General features: G+C 39.6%; 1 protein-coding gene across 2 annotated transcripts in view; it reads right to left on the bottom strand.

The window, feature by feature from the left end:
• Positions 1–19283, bottom strand: part of LOC107380822 (inositol hexakisphosphate and diphosphoinositol-pentakisphosphate kinase 1) — a 167003-nt gene that overhangs the window by 130203 nt on the left and 17517 nt on the right. For both annotated transcript variants that reach the window (XM_070544139.1, XM_054743095.2), the window contains exons 4-9: positions 13723–13813; positions 12566–12651; positions 12139–12293; positions 10594–10695; positions 9540–9701; positions 3015–3136 (exon numbers count right to left, since the gene is read on the bottom strand). In XM_070544139.1, coding sequence (XP_070400240.1) covers positions 3015–3136; positions 9540–9701; positions 10594–10695; positions 12139–12293; positions 12566–12651; positions 13723–13813 — 718 coding nt within the window. The remainder of the gene's footprint in view (positions 1–3014; positions 3137–9539; positions 9702–10593; positions 10696–12138; positions 12294–12565; positions 12652–13722; positions 13814–19283) is intronic.

The raw sequence follows: 19283 nt of genomic DNA, 5'->3' as shown, positions 1-19283 counted from the left end.
GAGAGGCTTTCTTCTTGGACGATACCCATGCATCCCATTCCTCTGTAGTGTGTGCCGTATGTCACAGGAAACAGTCCCTCCAGTTTGGCTTTCTACTGCTTTAGCTAACTGCAGTGAACTTGCATGGTGATTTTCTTGTCATCAGAAGATTCTCCTGTCAAGATGTTAACTTCTGTGGACTACCTGGACATCTCTGTATTGGGTCCACTGTTGTTTCTACTGTACATACACCCTCTTGGACAGATAGTTGGTTCTTTTAATAATGTCTCATCTCCTATATGCAGATGACATTCAGCTGTACTGTTGCTTTAAGGATTCTGAGTTCTACAAACTATCTGAATTACTAGAGTCTATCAGGGATCACCAGCTGGCTAGAAGATAACTTCCTCCAGTTAAACTCTGAAAAGACTGAATTTCTGATCATTGCCCCTGAGAGCATGGTTCCCCTGATTAGTCAACAACTTGGTCATTTACCCTCTGCCGTCAAGACGGACTTAAGGAATTTGGATGTTCTTGACTAATCAATGTCTCTTGAAGGCCACTCAAAACATTGGTCCAAAACTGTTTTTATCACTTTAGAAATATCTCCAAACTGCAAAGGTTGGTGTTAAAACATGAACTTGAAATGGTTCTCCATTCCTTTATCTCCTCCCATCTAGATTACTGTAACACACTCTTCACATGTTTTAACAAAATGGTCCTTGACCTCCTTCAGTTGGTCCAGAACTCTGCAGCGAGGCTCCTAACTGGCGCAAACAGAAGAGCTTCCATCACTCCTGTTTTGATGTCTCTGCACTGGTTACCCGTTAACTTTAGAGTTCATTCTAGAATCCTGACTAGAACTTTCAGGGCTCTACATGGTCAAGCTCCTTCCTATATTACTGAACTGTTAAATCCTTATAATCCAATCCGGGCCCGCAGGTCCACACACCAGAACCTTCTAGATGTTCCAAAGACCAGATATAAAAGTCGGGTGATCGCTCCTTCCAGACTGTTGCACCCTGACTTTGAATGAGTCTGGACACTTTTAAAAAACAGCTGAAGACCCTTTTATTTAAATCTGCTTTTACCTAAACCTTTTATTTTCTTATTTTTAACTCAAAAGTTTAATCTTTCATCTGTTTGTGAAATTTAATAATTTTATGACTTTATTTTTTTTGATGTGAATCAGTTTCTGTTTTGAGATCATTATGATTTTCTGACTTAGCTTTATTTTGTTTTGATCCATGTGAAGCACTTTGTGATTCTATGTCTGTGATAAGTGGGATAGAAAAAAAATGTACTTACTTGCTCTGTAAGATGGTTGCACTTCCATTTTCTGAAATGTTTGGATCACTTTTGCTACAGTATTGTGACCGATGTGTAAAGATTTGCTGATCTTTTTGAAGCCCTCACCTTTTTGTGTTAAGAAATTATTTCCTTTCTCAGATACTGTGACATTTCTCTTCCACGTGGAGCCGTTGCTGACAGCATGAAATGGGAAGAGCTTTTCTTTGTTAGGTAATGTCCTTTTATAGTCACCTGTCTGCTGGAAACCTCTTAATGAATCATTAGACTCGCCTGTGGTTGAATGCATGTTCATTTGAATTTTGTAGTCTTTAGTGAAGCTTTTCTCCTAAAACTATAATTGGCGCATTTTCATTTTTGCAACATGGGCTTGTTTTCTACTCTTTGCAGTTCAGTAAGAGTCAAACTGTGTTTTATCTACATATCAGAGGTCAGTTTGACCTTTCGAATTCATTACAAACAGCAGAAGATCTAAAGAAATGTGTAAACTTCCTTGTTTGGGGCACATATGGAGAAATGACTGAATTTGGTGGTGAACAGTAGAAATCATCATTTGACTACTTTTTTCCAAAAACAAACCCTAATATCACATAAATCATTATTTGCTGCAGATGTTAAAAGCTCAAAAACTGTGGTTTGAATGGAAGTCAATGGGACATTTTTGTCTGTTAAGATCAATCTGTTGCTACACAAAAACTATTCATGCTAAATGTTTTATTCTTTAGATACCGGTATTTCATAACATAACCAAGCCTGATTTATACTGAATGCCCCAGGAAGACAAAGTAGTTTTTTTAAATAACTAATTTGTAGTGGTTTTTATTTATTTATTTATTTATTTATTTTTCATAAATTACAGACATGACTTTGATTTATCACACTGGCATTTAAAGGGTTGTAAGCCTCAAAATGATTTTTATATGTTTGAGCAGGGCTGAAGTTGTTCAACAGATCGATGAAAAAAAAGCAAGAAAAATATGAATTTTTTATAGCCACTTTTACAAGCGGACGTTTTGTCCTCTAATGACTCAAGTGAATAGTAAATTAAAGTGAAGCCTGAAGGTCCTATTGAGCAGTTCTTGGGTTGACAAAGGTCATTAATGTTTCCCTGCAAACAGTCAACGTTGCATGGATGTGCAGATCATGTCTATATTGAGTTTGTTGGTCCAGAACCCGTCTGTAGGACGTCCTAACAAAGTCTTTGCACATTGTGTACATAAATGATGATGATGAAAAAATTAATTAAATTGATTTTAGCAAATGGCTGCGATATAACAAAGGGTGCAAAATTGACTGGGGTATGAATACTTTCTGTACCCGCTGTATTTAACTGAAATATTTATCGTAACAACCAACGATTTCTGTGGGAAAATCAAGAAAATGTACAAGGCTGTTAACAGTGTTTTCCCTTCTGGCCACCTTCACTCTCCTCCTGCTGGTGACCTTTCACCTTTTATTTCCATAGATCTAGTTTTGGCCTTTTTTGCATAAACCCTCCCCACCACTAGTCACCTGCCACTTTTAATCTTCTACTCAACGGCAGTTTTGTACTTTAAGTTTTGAGTGTTTTATTGTAACTCCATTGTTCATTTTGTTTGTTTTTTGTTTATGAAGCACTTTGTGAGTTGTGTCTGTGAACTACGTTTGGTCGGGGTATTCAGGTTTAGTACATGTATAAACCAACCATAGTCTAAATGATAACCAACAGTTCTATGTGGATAACCTACCCCAGGACTTTGGCACAATCATCGTAGTATTTCATTGAGTTTTTCACAAAGCTGAAGCCATTCACATCACAGACGTAGGAGTGGCCATTGGCTCTGAGCAGATCAAATCCACACACTGTTTGCTAGATGAAAAAAAAAACATAACATAACATGAGAACATGCACAAGATTATGTTGGTTTTTGGCCCTGTCCGGGTCGGAGCTGCAGTCAGCTGCAGGTCCTGACTGAGTCGGTCTGGCCCAAAACGTCATGCTTCTTTTACTCACAGAGGAGAGAGAGAGAGAGAGGGGCCCTTGTGGTAAAGTCACTCACTTTGGATTTAACACAACAGCACGTATATTAAAACAAAGAGGCAGGGGTTTAGAGGTTGCTACCTACTCTGGCGCCCATATTTTGCCACTGCTCCTTGATCTTCATCTGGGGAGGACTCAGACTAAGCACCAGATTAACTACCACCTTTATGCTGACAATTGCCAGCTCTACATTGCACTCAGCCATCACATTGTCACTGTTTCCAGGTACAACAAGACTGAAGATGCAGTAGACTCACAAGCATAAAAGCGATGATATAAAAGAGATAAAACCAGAAAAAAGTCTGCAGCTATATACAGACTGCACAGATTAAATAAAAATATAAGTTCTGTGCAGTTGACTCGTGGTCAATAGGTCCCTCTTGGTTGGTTGAGAGCCATGATTGCTCCTGGGCAGATGCTGTTCCTGAGACGGTTCGTCCTCACTTTCATGACTCTTTATCTTCTTCCCGATAACAAGGTTTGGAAAAGACACTGCCCAGGGTGTGATGGATCCAGAGAGATGTCTGTTCCTCTAGTACAGCAACAGGAGACGTAAATGCTAGTCCAGCTGCCACACCACTCAAAGTCTATATGTCAGTGTACTCCCGATGAAACAATGGTAGAAGACAAGCTAGCGATTTGTGGGAAGGTGGTTCTTTTTTAGGATTCTCAGAAAATACTATCTTTGCTGCGCGTTCTTCAACTGTTTGTTGGGGTTTGCACTCCAAGGCAGGAAATCTTCCACCACAATGCCCAGAAACACTGAGACCCTCTGCACACTGCCCCCCCAGTGATGAGTGGTTGTACTTCAGGTTTGTTTTTCCTGCAATCAAGAACAAGCTCTTCATTTTTGTGGTGTTGAGAAGCAGATTATTGACTCCACCTTGTCCCTGTAGGAAGTCTCTCCCTCTGTGCTGCTCCATTATGGCAAAGATGATAATCATGATTATTTAGACTGAAACTAAGATCTTGACTATTTAAGACGATTTTAATTCATGTGTAATTTATTTATTTGGCCACAAAATTGCACAAAGCACAATCAAAGGAAAAAAAATAAATAAATGAGAAAAACTAAGAAGTAAGATAATCACAAAAACAGCTTGTGGTTCCTAATATAAAAGAGCCAATACATTTATGTAGGGTATAAACTGATGTTATGTAAGCCTGGACGTTATCAAGGAACCCTCTAACCTCCCCTTTCTAAGATATGAAAAACGTGTTTCACTTAATATGAGAATAAGTCATTATTAGTGAATAAATCATTATTAAATCATCAAGTAGACTCATTTGGTGAATTTAAGATCTGAAATAAGTCATGAAAAAAATATACCTTTATGTTGATTCATTCATTACTGTAAGGCAGTCAAGGCATTATTAAATCACTTTAGATGAAACTTTCATTGTAGATAAAACAGAATGTGATTGTAAATAACTTGTTAAGTTAGGAAATCATTTAAGAGACCAATTAAGATTCTTTATTAAAGTATAAAGAGTCCCATTTTTGTGAAGAGACCTTGTGATTTGCAGCTCCGTGTCAACATGAGAGGTTTTTTGGACAAATTGTCCAGATGGTAAGCCAGGAAGGATATAAACAGGAGAATGTTTTGGTATGAAGGAAGCACACAGCATTCCTGGCAGAAGAAACCGCTGGATATTCCCATGTCTGATGACCTCTGCCCACTGGTAGGGCAGATTGTTGACCTTGATGGCCTTCTCCAACGCTACAGGTCACTGGATGCCATGGTGGAGACTCCACAAGGGCTGTCACCAAACTAGCCAACAGCAGCTTCAGTCCCACTGTCTTCTCATCAGTCTGCCACTCCCAAAAGACTGACCTCGAGGGAATACAAAGTCAAGCTGCCTCTTATGGCATCTTCAAACCTGACCTGGCCCGGTCTGATCTTGGAAGCATCAGCCCGCCTTCATACGGCCAGGATTAGTTCATATAGCTTTCTCAGAAAGTGGATGTCACCAAGCATATGCGCAGGGCAACAGATGTGCAGATAAGTCCGTGGTGTTTTCCTTAGGTTAGTAAACAAAGGCAGCTGTGAGCAGTGTTGATTTTGGAGACTCTGACATAAAGATTAGGACATCAGTTTGTCCTCAATATCCCGCAGCTAATTCCGGGCAGCATTCAGAGATGTTTACTCCACCGCATCTAGACTGATAATAAATTGCGCATGAAGGATGCTGACTGATTCAATCCGCCAATCAGAGGCTCCCTCTATAGGTATAATCAGTAGTGGGTGTGTGGGGTCGGCTTCGTATGAAATGGAGCGCCGAAGAGCAGGTCCAAAAAAACTGGCAGCTGAGCACGGAAAATGCAAATTGCTCAGATGTGAACACAGTTAACCTATCAGGGTCGGTGCATGTTGACCCAGATGTGAAAGCCAAATAATGTTCAGAGACTGAATTAAAAAAACACAGCAGAGTCTGGGGCGCGGATGGAGTGGATGGGTTTGTACACGAGCCACAGATCTAAGTTGTACATTTATTTGTGAAAACTTTGTAGAATCTAGTCGCACTAATGAGTGCTAATGGAGCCAGCTCTGGTGTCACAATGACAGTTGGCGTGATGAGCAGCTTCTGTCTAATGGGGACAGCGAGCAGAACCAGGACCCAACTGGGGAAATTTCCGGTGTTTTATTTATTTATTTATTTTCAGGCCAGTGTTCAGTCAAGTTCAGTCACTTGCTGCTGATGAGAGGATTTCTCCTGTCAGGAACAGGTGAGCTGCTGCCAACAAGCTTTAGTTCCTAGAAACACGTTCTAGCCTAGACTGTAGCAACCTGTTATTTATAGTTTTATTATTAATATTAGGTGAATGCACTAAACCCACAGGTGATGGAAAGTCAGATTAAATAAGCCTGAATATTTTCTCCCACAGCTCAGCTCTGTGTATTAATCGATCTTTAATGACATCATACAGGTCTGGTACTGAGCAGCATGAACGCATCAGAGTCAGTGTTCAAAATGGATTAAAGACAGGATAACATTGTTAAAATATATCATTATAACTCAATGAACATATAATGAACACATATTTATAGATACTTTATTATACATTCTTACCAGCCTGTAACTCAATGTTTTGTCTCTAAATGCACTAGACTGATGCTTTTAACCCTTTGGGCGCCAGGGTTCTTTCAAGAAAAGATTCAGTTTTGACATGACTAGCTCAAAAGGTTGTAGCTTGGAAATGGTCAGAGATGAAGGTAAACTGTAGACTAGAAAAATCTTCAGTAGGACCCAAAATTTGTGTTGGGAAAAAATTCACTCATCTAATTTGCATATCATGACATCATCAGGCTTCCATGGTCAAATGCATCATTTTTACAGATGTTTCTCCTTATTTTTTTGTGTTATTTTGAAATATTTAATTTAAATATACATATATGAAGCTCCTTTTCATTGTTTAGCTTTTATATTATATATATATATGTATGTATGTATTGAGAGGCTAATATAAATATAAAAATAAATAAATAAATTAATTAATTAATTAGTTTAAAAATTATATATATACCACAGGGCAAAAGTTTGGACACACCTTCTCATTCAACCTCTCTTTTCACGTGTCTGAGCAGAACCTCCCTGAACCGTCTACAGGTGGTTCAGAATGCCTGTGCTCGGCTTCTGACCAACTCCTCCAAACACACCCACATCACCCCGCTTCTCCTCCAGCTTCACTGGCTGCCAGTCAACTTCAGGGTTCATTTCGAGATCCTGGTTCTGGTCTATAGGGCCTTACATGGACAAGCACCATCCTACATTGGTGATCTTCTTAGTCCCTACACCCCCAGCAGGTCCCTGAGGTCCAGTGATCAAAGCCTACTGGTTGTGTAGCACCAGGCTAAAGACCAAAGGTGACAGATCATTTGCTGCTGTGGCCCCCAGACTCTGGAACTCTCTCCCCCTGAGCCTGAGATCAGTGGACTCAGTGGTCTCCTTCAAAAAGCAGCTGAAGACTCACTTGTTCAAGCTGGCTTTTGTATGACCTTCTTCACCACTCTCTCTTTATTCTGCTCTCCCCACCTATTCCACCTTCCTCAGGATCCACTGATTTCCCTCCTTCCTATTCACTCTCTCTCTTTCTTTACATTTTTAATCATAGTTGTCTATTTTTTCCTCATTTGAAACATAATTTTAATCATTTTCTAAATTCTTTTTTTATGTTTTTACATTTTTTGTTTTTGTGAAGCGCCTCGTGATTTTTATCTTGAGAGGCGCAATGGAAAAGATCTCTTCTTCTTCTTCTTCTTCAATGTGTTGCCTTTATCTTCATGACCATTTACATTGGGAGATTCTCGCTGAAGGCATCAAAACTATGAATGAACACATGAGGAGTCATGTACTTAACCAAAAAAATGTGAAATAACTGAAAACATGTTTTATTCAATTTTCTTCAGAATAGCCACCCTTTGCTCTGATTACTGCTTTACACACTCTTGGTGAGCTTCAAGAGGAAGTCACCTGAAATGGTTTTCCAACTGTCATGAAGGAGTTCCTAGAGGTGTTTCGAACTTGTTGGTCCCTTTGTAAATGGTCATGGTCATGAAGATGAAGACACATTGAATGATGAGGTGTGTCCAAACTTTTGGCCTGTGCTGTATCAATAGATCTACTAGAGAGGGTTAATATCTATCACTCACAGTTTTTCAGGTACCTGTAGTTGAGACAGTTTGTTATGTGTAACTCTGACTTTACCTCTCACCTGTGTCACTCTCTGACCCTTATTAATGAGATTTTCGACAGTGTGACAGTTTTCAAGAGAGTTCTGAGCAGGTTTTATACCCTACTGAGGTCACACTATCTGACTAAACCGGATGTTTCTAAAAAGGGAATGGCAGTTGGGCCTAGGTTTTGAATTGTTGGATTTGGTCTGGCACAGGATTAACTTTAAATAAAAGGCATAACATGCCCATAGCCTGCCCTTCAAAGACATGGTAATCTTACTTTATGTACAGTTGTGACTGATGAAAACAATGAAACATTCTCAGGAAGGTTTCCAATCAGTGTGAAATGCGTTATGTGAACTAATGAATAATTATATAAGAAAATGAAATCAAAATTCTGAAATATTCAGAAATGTATCAAACAGGAATAGCTCTAGGTCCCGTTTTTTGGTTCTTTTTTTTAAACACAGAAAATCTTTCTTTTTGCCTTGCTTGTTGACAGTTTTGGTCGCTGCTGCAAACTTCCTCAGAGCTCACGGTGATGGTTGTCTCACTTCGTACTCCGTTTTTCCGCGGGCAGCAGAGGACGTTGTCGCCCTCTGTTGCCCGCTCTCCCCTCTCCGATGATTCAGTCACATGCACGATCCAATGTGTAGACCCCATCGTCTCTGTTCATGGTCCCACATCCACGTCTTATCTCTGTAGCTTCCTTTAACCATCTTTTGTATTTTTGTTGTTCGGTGTTTATGATCCTTGTGTTGTCCCAGTCCATTACATGGTTTTCTCTTGTGCAGTGATCTGTTACGGCTGACTTCTTTATTGTACTTTCTGCACCTTGTTTTGCTGCTCTTGTGTGTTTTTGACTTGTTTCTCTTTCGCACTCATTTCTGTGTTCTGTTGTTCGTGTGTTGAGTTGGCGTCCGGTTTCTCCTATGTATGTTTTATTACAGAGTTTGCATGGGATTTCGTAAACAACTCCAAATTTATGTCCTGCAGGTATTTTGTCTTTTGGGTGTACTAGTCTGTTTACAGAAAGACAGAGTAGGAAGTGACGCCACCATCAGCGTCAGCTCTGAGGAAGTTCGCAGCTGCGAACAAAACTGTGTTTTAAAGCAGAACCAAAAAACGGAATTAGAAATCAGACACAGCAAGAACGTACCTAAGAAACTCTAGGTCCTCTAACTGAGCTAAAACAGAAAATGTCTAGATTGATTTATTTAACCTTTCTTCAACCAGATAAGTGGATTTAATGTCAGACAGTGAAGACCAATGATTGTGTCCCATTCTACAGTGTATGTAAACACCTGGGCTTGTTGTTCTTACCTTGTTGCTTAGGTATTAAGTTTAGATATTAATAATTAGGGCTGGGCAATGGGGTGTGCTAACAGTAGTTGGTTTACTTTAGCCTCTCTTTGCGGCGCTAAGACGGTAAACTGATGACACCTGCAGTGGGTTTCTAGGTAACAAACGCCAAAGACAAGATTTTAGACCCATATAGTAAAACATTTTAAAAGGAATGTTTATCTTCCTGACACAGAAAAGATGATGCTGTTTACCTTAAAGGCCAAGCAGACTTTTCGGGCAACCAGTTTCTCCATAGCAGTGAGCATGACTGGATATCGGATCTCCTTCCCCTCACTGTCTCTCTCCACCTTACCATCCAGTGCTGGAGACTTTCTGGCCTCAGCATGGGCATAGTCTGGACCAACAGTGTAGACCTGAGAAAATGAAATTAATATAATAGCTAGTTTATACTTCTCCATCTGCGTTGGTGCGTAGACACACAACGTCATTATCCGTTGTCTCAAGGGCTCTCCAACAGGCTCGCAAGATGGAGCAGACGAACTGAGGAGAGCCCACTTTTCTAAATATCAGTCGAAAACTATGGAGAGCACAAGTCTGTGATTGGTCATGACGCCGGTTACTTAAGCTTCGTGAGCAGCACCACTATTCCCACTGAAAAAAAATTAAGCAAGACCTGAACCACACCTAGCAATAGACATGGAGCCCACTGTCTCACGGAAAAGGTTTGACGATATGAAGGTTAATAAAACCGTGGCTGGATGAGCACAAAAACACACAGCAAACATTATGTTTGTGTCAGGACATTACGGAAAAGGTGAGTTTAGAGGTGGTGACAGGATGAAGAGGTGGAAGACAAATTTGTCCATAATAAAATGTCTCTGAAATACTTAAACACATTATAAACACACTAGACTGCATTGATGACAGAATACCCCAGAAAAACGCTACGCCCACTGCTGTTCAGGAGATTTGCCTCACAACACTGACACACCAATGGAAAAATATAAAAGAAAAACATCTTCATCAATGTTTGCATGTAAGTGCAAACTTGCTGATGTAGAAGAATAAACTAGGCTTATTAATAAAAACTGATAACCTACTGATTCCCTTGGAGTAGTTCTTCTCTGAATTGACTTTCAGGATTCAGTATCCTTCCTAAGGATTCTTGCATGCTCCCCACCACCGCCACCGCCACTGCCACCCATCAGTCTGATCCTAACTATGTGTTGACCACCCGATTCACCATTTTGATCATCATCAACACCAGTTTAGTGTGGTTGGAACCTTCTCCCAAAGTCACCGTACCTTCACATCAGTGCCATCTGTGGGCATGAACTCCTCGTAGATGTAGGAGCCCGTTTTTCTCACACTGCTCTCTGGGGAGTACACACTGCTGCGACTCCCTATCTACAATAACAGAACAAAAAACAATGGGTGTCTCAAAGGGAGTCAATGGAGTCCTTTGTCGTGAATCTGTTGCAAAGAAATAATAGATCACATTTAATGGTTTTAACTCTAGAATTCCCAAGGCAGTCATTTTGACTGGTTTTACAATTTGATATGTAAAAATTCTTGCTAGACCAATCTCACATTATCATATCTTTTTCCATCCATCTATTTAAGATGACAGATCATCTGCTGCTGTGGCCCCCAGACTCTGGAACTCTCTCCCACTGAGCCTGAGATCAGTGGACTCCTTCAAAAAGCAGCTGAAGTCTCACTTGTTCAAGCTGGCCTTGTATGGTAAGTATAATCTTCTTCACCACTCTCTCTTTATTCTGCTCTCGCCACCTATTCCACCTTCCTCAGGATCCACTGATTTCCCTCTTTCCTATTCACTCTCTCTCTCTTTCTTAACATTTTTTAAATCACAATTGCCTATTTTTGCTCATTTTAAATATTTTTTTAACCATTTTCTAAATTTTTTTTATATTTCTACATTTTTTGTTTTTGTGAAGCGCCTCGCAATTTTTATCTTGAGGGGCACTATAGAAATGATATTTTCTTCTTCTTCTTCTTGTTTGTCGGGGTAAACCCCAATGTACAGGCACAAAGATGGGTATGAGAAAATGAAAAGTTTGAGAGCAACTCCTGAGTGGTAGAAAGACTAACCCCTCTCGCGGAGACTGATTCTGAAGCCAGAGCTATGCATTGAAGGGTTTCTGACTATGTCTTACCGGAACCTTTCAGCTTCACACAGGAACTCCAGCTCTTTTCCTTGCCAGAGAGGTGACATTCCACGCAAGAGCTAGCTTTTGTAGCCGAAGGTTAGAACGCCAAGGTCCCTGCTTTCGGCTACCATCCGACACACAATGCACCCAAAACTTTTGGCCCCTCCCACAAGTGGTGAGCCCATGGGAAAGGGGACACACGCCTCCTCTTTGGGCTATGCCCAGCCAAGCTGCATGGGTAAAAGCCCGGCCACCAGGTGCTCGCCATTGTGTCCCAACTCCAGGCCTGGCTCCCAAAAAAATACATGTATATTTGAGCTACGCCTTGCCAGCATGGTGTGTTTAAAAGGCACACCGTTGCGGTAATATAACGCCAATTTGGCAGCATGGTGAATCTTGTAAAAAGGGCTGAAGTTAACTTATAGTGCACTAGAAACGTTTTTCTCCATGACTCCATCACCAGCCTGCATTTAATGACGCGAATAACAGCCAGTGGGAGTTCTAGTGTTAAACTAAATCAACAATGTAAATAAAACATGTCTGAGTGGAAAAAAGCTAAATGAGTTTTAGCAAACAGCCTGCTGTCACAGTTCTTTTACTAATTTGTTTAGTTTCATAACTATTCATGATAATTCAAAGAGATTTTCTTAAAGGCTCAACCCAGCTTGAGAGCATGCACCTTTCTGAACAGCCTCTGGCTGCCTCCTCCTGCAGATGTTGGGTAGTAGATGTATACATTGTGGTCCTCAGCACACACAGGTTTCTCCACAAAGGGTTTAGGAAACACCTCTCCATTCACCTCAACATGGTCCTCCCCCTCCACCAGGTTACAGTCTGCACAGAGTAGAAAATCATTCAATTAATCAGGATTGTGCATTGATTACTCTGTAGTGACCAAAAATATCTACTGTAAAAGACAACACAAATGTAGGTAAGCTTCTAAATGAAGACAGTGAGAATTGGCTTGTTGCTGAGAGGACACATATTTTTGGCTCTGTTTAGGGAGTTACTTGGTTTTAGATGACTTATCAACAAGTTGACTGTGGTATCTTAAAATGATGTTTAATAGAAAAGCAGTTTTTTTCACCACAAAGTGAAAGTGTCACCTTCAGGATTGTCAGGGTCTCGGTTCAACACAGCATAGCGAGGAAGGTCGATGCCCTCTTCCTGAAGGATCCGGTACACTTCCCTCCTGATGTCAGATCACATACAGTACATGAACAACCTCTATGAACAGATGGACTAGGGTTGTAAGCGTGTTATCAGTGGATTAACATTAGAAAGAAAGCTTTTTCAACAGCTGTTTCAAACATCTTGACTAATTAAGTTCTTATTTAGCAGGAAAATGTTTGACTTTAAAATAAAATAATGCCTCCACTATGATATAAATGCTACAAGATGAAAAATTCTGAAAAACCTTTAGATATAATGTGATAATTCTTTTCCATTTTGTGGTCAAAAAACAACGTCAGCATTATCCAGAAAAACCCAGAATGAAGAACAATCCTAAACCTCGAGAGTCTCTATCCTGCAGGTTTTTATTACCTGCTTTAACATGTCCCAAAGTTCTGCTTGATGGGCCCGTGTACTTTTTGGTACTTGAATTTTTAATTTACAAACAAAAACAAAAACAAAAAAAATTAAGGACATTTCTGATTTCTAAAAAATAGAAATCCCTAAATTAAAATTACTCATGCTCTGGCGAAATTATTTGTGTTTTAAATTATAAAAATGTAATTGCTGAAAAACAATAAAACACACATTTTTGATGTTGTCTTAAACCAGAAATACTTCCGCGCGACTTTTGGTGATTTGCCAAGGGTCATTAGTGTCATGTTGAGTGGAGTGGAGGTGATGATCTTTCGGTTACTTTTCAAAATAATAATCTAAATTCAACGTCTAGTTAGCTGGAATCCAGTGCAGTGGGGTGAATCTGTGTCCTACCCAGCGCACGCTCCTGACTCGTGGTCACAGTCTGTCGGGGATACTCACATCGCTACGACACCTGTTCACGCAAGCCTGACAAATGAAATTTTAAAATCTGTGGCCGTTTTTCCATTTCATTATTTATATCTTAGACTTAAACAGAAAATAAAACACGACTTTTTGTTAATTTTGAATTCATTTAAAAAAACAAACAAAAATACAAATTTGTTTTTCCTATTTTGATTTTGTTTTCAATTGAAAATAGAACGAATGATGCACGGATTATATAGGACTAATTTACTCCTTGAAACATTTTGGGTTGTCTACTCCAGCTTACCTGTCCTGAATGAAATACTGCATGTTGAGATCATTGATAAGCAGTGGATTCCTGAGCTCAGCATATTCAACTGCTTTGTCAAGAGGGAAACCTGAAAAATGACCAAACAGAAGACAGTCCTTGCACTAAATAATGTGCTCATCAACCTTTCATGTTTCATAATGCATTAAACGTTTAGTCTTGAAAAGAAACAAAAGACTCAGATGAGCAGTTAAATTTTCACTCCCTTAATATATATATATATATATATATATATATATATATATGTGTGTGTGTGTGTGTGTGTGTGTGTGTGTACAATTTGCTGTGAGTAAATTATTATTAATTTATTTGCCGGAAGTAAATAAGTACAGGGAAAAAAACGTGTTTTTACTTTCTCCAATTAAATCCCAATAGAGCTAGATGGCCACTAGCCAAATCCGACGGAGTTTAGAAGAAAGAAGGAACAAATATCTCCATGGAACCTATGGGCAAGAAGACTGGATTACTGTAGATCGACTGGTAAATCGAGAGCTTCAACAAGTCCTCTGCTTGTCACCGAAAACATAGGAAAGTGTGTGTTCAGTGAAAGCTGGCAGTCCCCGGCAATCAATACGAAGCTCACTATAAACTTTGCAAGAGGACCATCCAATTAGGGACCTTGGGTGTAAAGGCACTCGAGTCTCACTCGCTCGTATTTTGCCTGACAAACATTAAAGCGAGCATGCTCATTCTGGTGTGTGTGTTAACAGGTTTATAAAAGACATTCTCTTCCCGTTCGAGCTCCAGATCACCATGGAGCCAAAACCTTAAAATATCCTGTTAACCATGTATTGTATGTAGACCCTGAAAATGCGGCTGCAATAGGCAGTAGCGGCCGGTGTGGCGTCTACATTTCTATGCCTATGCTCTATGGAGGACGGGCGTCATGGTGAGTCCCATTTACCTCATAAAATATACAACTGCACACAACATTGATTTTAGACCAGGGGTGTCAAACTCAAACTCACAGGGGGCCGAAATGAAACTCTGGGACGGAGTCGAGGGCCAAACTTAATATTTTTGAAAAAGTGACGGCAAATTTGCACATTTTCTTTATCAACATAGTAATTCAATTTTGAACCTTTAAATTTGGAAACAAACATATTTCTGCATTAACACTGAATGTGGAATAACCAAATTACACACGAGCAAGTCAGTTTTAAATGAAAGGCATCAGTGGTATTCATTACTAGTGGTATAATCAGCATTTTATAAATCCATTCAGGATTTATGTTTTCTTGTTTATTCATTTTTCTTATTTTTTATTCTCCTTTTTTTCTCCTGTAATAAGTGTCATCGCTGCTGTGACATCTAGCTTTCCCCACTGAGGAACAATAAAGGGATTTTCTATTCTAGTCATCTATCTGCAGCCTTTCCACTTCCTGTTTACTGTAGGTTAAATCTTTTCTCACGGGCCAACAACAAAATAAAAATATCATTTTATCTTAAATGAAAATGCAACATCTGACCTGTTAACTTTCATGTTTTGGAGCAGAAAAAGAGCATAAAACCAACTGTGGTTCTTTTTCCTTATCAAAAACAAGAAAGAGACAGGTTTTGTCCAAACTCAGCGGGGGGCATTTATTTACACAACTCATCCATACATCACCAACACTTCACAGGGGACAGCGTCCAGCTTCGATCTAAACACCTCGGCTGGAGATCCTTCTGCAAAAGCCCACTCTCCTACACCACGCAGCATCAGTTATACTATTCAACCCCCACCTCCCTTTTGATTCTGAGAAATGATGGGGTGCTACTTCCACATCCTAATATGGTCAAAAGTAGTTGAAACTTACATAAGCTGGACAGATCAACATGTTTTTGGAGCATGTACTCAGCAGCTGGGCTGCCTGATAAACGGCTGGCATTGATGAGCAACATGTCAACATGCACGTACACAAAACACTGCTTTTAGCTCCTACACAACATATTTAAAGCTCAGTTTGCTCCACTGGTTTACTGTGATGCTCACCTGTTCCAGCCAGATACCTGCATCATGGGGTTGATCTGGGCTGAGGAGGAGACTCCTGTTGTTTTGTTCATCTTCATCATAATAATGACAACATTAGATAACAACAGGTGCTCACATGGGTTTGTGCTGATGAACATGTCTGAGCAGCTTGACCACGTTGTTGTGTGTCGGGGAGGAAACACAGCCACAGAGTCGTGCTGGTCTGAGAGTGTCGCTGCTCGCTGGAGTTATATCAGCTCTGTCTGGACATTAGCTGGAAAACTTTCTCTTTCAGTCGTGAACACATTACTGAGCGGCTAGAATCTCCGTTTCTGGGCTTCAACGTCAGAAAATAGCTGAGTGAACTCGGCGCTGAGTGAGAGGAGTGTTTAGTTTGTCCGAGACAGCGGAGCTGCACACTGGCAGCAGGCGCTGAAAAAACACAAAGGAGGGGATGCGTCGGCTCCGCGCTGATGCCGCAAAGCATCATGGGAGTTGAAGTCTTTGCGGTAAAATCGGCCAGCGGGCCAGTTTTAATATATTTTTGATATTTATCTCGTGGGCCACATAAAAATGCTCCGCGGGCCTTGACTCTGACATATGTGTTTTAGATGAACCCTTACAAGTTACAAGTTAATGACCAGAGGTGGAAACAGTACTAAAATTTCCTACTTAAGTACGAGTACTAATACTTTGATAATTTTTTACTCAAGTACAAGTAAAATTACTTGCCTAAATTTTTACTCAAGTAAAAGTAAAAAGTATCGTAAACAAAATGTACTCAAAGTAAAAGTTACTTAGTTATATTTTTTTCAGCGTAAGGATGGCTACATCTAAGTAGTGCTAAATCACAACGCCAGTTCACAATTCGCTCGTGTGTGCGTGCACACACACACACACACACACACACACACACACACACACACGCAAACACACACAGCTTGATGGAAGGATTTCTATCCAATCAGTTAGAACAGGACGTGCACATTGGACAAGGTTTTTCTAGTATGGTAGGTTTCAATTGTGATTAAAATTATTCTTTATTTTGAGGAAAAAAAATAATTGTTTAAGATGCCATCAGTGTGTGAGGTATCTCAATGTTTTCATGACAAAACTCTAACATGAGACTGTGCTCTAACCTGTCACATAACATAACAAGCCTAATGCAGTCAAACATTTCAGATGGACCTTATGACAGCTGTTAACGTTGGCCCTGCACTACTTTACCTCTACATTACAGTTCCTTTATCCATGTCCGTCCTAGAGCTTTCATGCTTATTTAGAGCAGCTGATTTTTAAAGCTAGAAGAGTTCATTCTTGGTAGTGGGTTCACTCACTCATTTAACCCTTCACCACTGACATCAGTTTGTTCATTCCAATCCTCCTAAATAATCCTCCAGTCATCCAACTGGAAACCTTAAGCATCTCGTAACATCCATCCAGAATAGGCCTTGGGAGCCCAGGTTGTTACTAGAACTAATGGTGTCTCCTCACCAGCGTGAGCCTCCAAACATGAACTTTAAATTCATGCATTTATCTCCTCTTGTACTACTTTAACAGGTTTTAAAAGGCTCGTATCATGATATGTTACACCTCCCAGAACAAAGATAAGATAAAACATTATCATAAACACTGCAGAGACGTCATTATTTATGAAATATGAGTTATTCAGCCGAGAAATAAGATGCATGGATTTGATGAAACCACGCTGTCTCATGCAGTCCTATATGTGTAACACACACACACGCACACGCGCACACACGCACACGCGCGCACACGCACACGCGCGCACACACACACACACACACACACACACACACACACACACACACACACACACACACACACACACACACACACACACTGCAGCGTGTTAGAATCTTTTGAATGACTAATTTAACTACATTGAACTGCTTTAGTAATAATTTAATATCTTATTCTGGACTAAAATAAAGAAACAAGCTAAATCATCACATATCTGTGGCATCAAGGATCATCTTCTGAGTTCAAACACAGGGATGGAGCTCAATGTTTACACCTCAACAGTATCAGGATGTTTTAACTCACAGAGGCCTGCAGGTCTTCTGTTTTATGAGCAACGCGCTGAGAATCCGCTTGTTATGAGCGCTAAATGTTATTTTGACACTTCCATGCGGAGCGGGAAATACATTTCAAACACGGAACCGAGTCTGGTTACCGAACCGAGCAGAATTCTGATGACGTCACACCGGTGCGCGAAGGTGCGGGTTCCAACCCACAGGAGAGGAGGGAGAGAGGAGGTAAACAGCGAGTTGAGGGACTGAACTGATGTCTTTGAGCAAAAGTGTACACCCCCCCACGGTTTAGACGCGGCTCATGCAGGTGTCTCTTTCCGTTCCGACACTGCTACACATAATGTTTTTAATTTATTAAACCTATAATTTATTTTTACTCAGTAACGGATATGATTTAAAATGTAGCGAATTACAATTCTTTTTTAAAAACTTACTCAAGTAAAAGTATAGCTTTTTAAAACGACTTAAAAAGTATAAATATACAAAAAAGCTACTCAATTAAAGTAAAGTGAGTAAATGTAATTTGTTACTTTCCACCTCTGTTAATGACAAACTGCTACTGTCATTACAACGAGCTGCTATGTTGAACCTCACAGTTGGATTAAAAAACATTCTCTGACTCTGTTCCAGTTAATTTTTTCTTCTTGAAAGCTGGAGCTTTCGAGTATGGGGTAAACTGGAGCAAACTAATTTAAAAAAAACTAGTCGCACTGGTAATATATTAATTTATTTGCTTTGTTTTTATTCGTTCATTTGGGGCTGATTGTTGCTCTTTGTGGCCCACGTTCTATAACATTGTCTATCTTTAAGCAAACAAGTCACCAAATTTGAGAAGTTTAAAAGAAATTAAATGTTTCGCTCTTTGAGGTACTTCTTAGTTTCCTACCTCAGCCTGGTTATTCCCACAGATTAATTAATAATTAATCTTTTTATGAAAGCCATTCAAGCAGCTGTTCCTCATATTATTGAGGGAAATATATATATATATATATATATATATATATATATATATATATATATATATATATATATATATATATATATGAAAAAATAACTATGAACTAAGAAATGAACTTGTTTTGAAATGTATGAACTGAACTTTGAACTAGTTAATTTTAAAGCAAACTTTCCCAACACTGACATTGACAGTACATAATGTTGTGTTGAGAGGGTTAGTTGACAAAATGGCTGCTCTGGTGTGTGTGACAACTGATGGGACTTTAATATTTGAATCTTTAATTGGTTTTATTAAAGAAAAATATAATATTTGATTAAAAAGTTGATAAAAATAAAAGGCATTGAATTTTTGGGATTTGACTGTTGCTATTTATGCATCATAGTGGTCTTAAATTGCGTACATAAAGGTCTCACAAGGTCTTTAAAAGATCTTAAATCCAACTCACTGAAACCTGCAAGAACCCTGCAGTAAAAACACGTGAAAAGTGTGTTACAGTAATCTAGACGGGAAGAGATAAAGGCCTGGAGAACCATTTCAAGTTCATGTTTTGACACCAACCTTCACAGTTTGGAGA

The sequence above is a fragment of the Nothobranchius furzeri genome, chromosome 14 (assembly GCF_043380555.1).
Source record: "Nothobranchius furzeri strain GRZ-AD chromosome 14, NfurGRZ-RIMD1, whole genome shotgun sequence".
Taxonomy (NCBI): Eukaryota; Metazoa; Chordata; class Actinopteri; order Cyprinodontiformes; family Nothobranchiidae; genus Nothobranchius; species Nothobranchius furzeri.
This window is presented reverse-complemented; position numbering and strand designations above follow the sequence as displayed.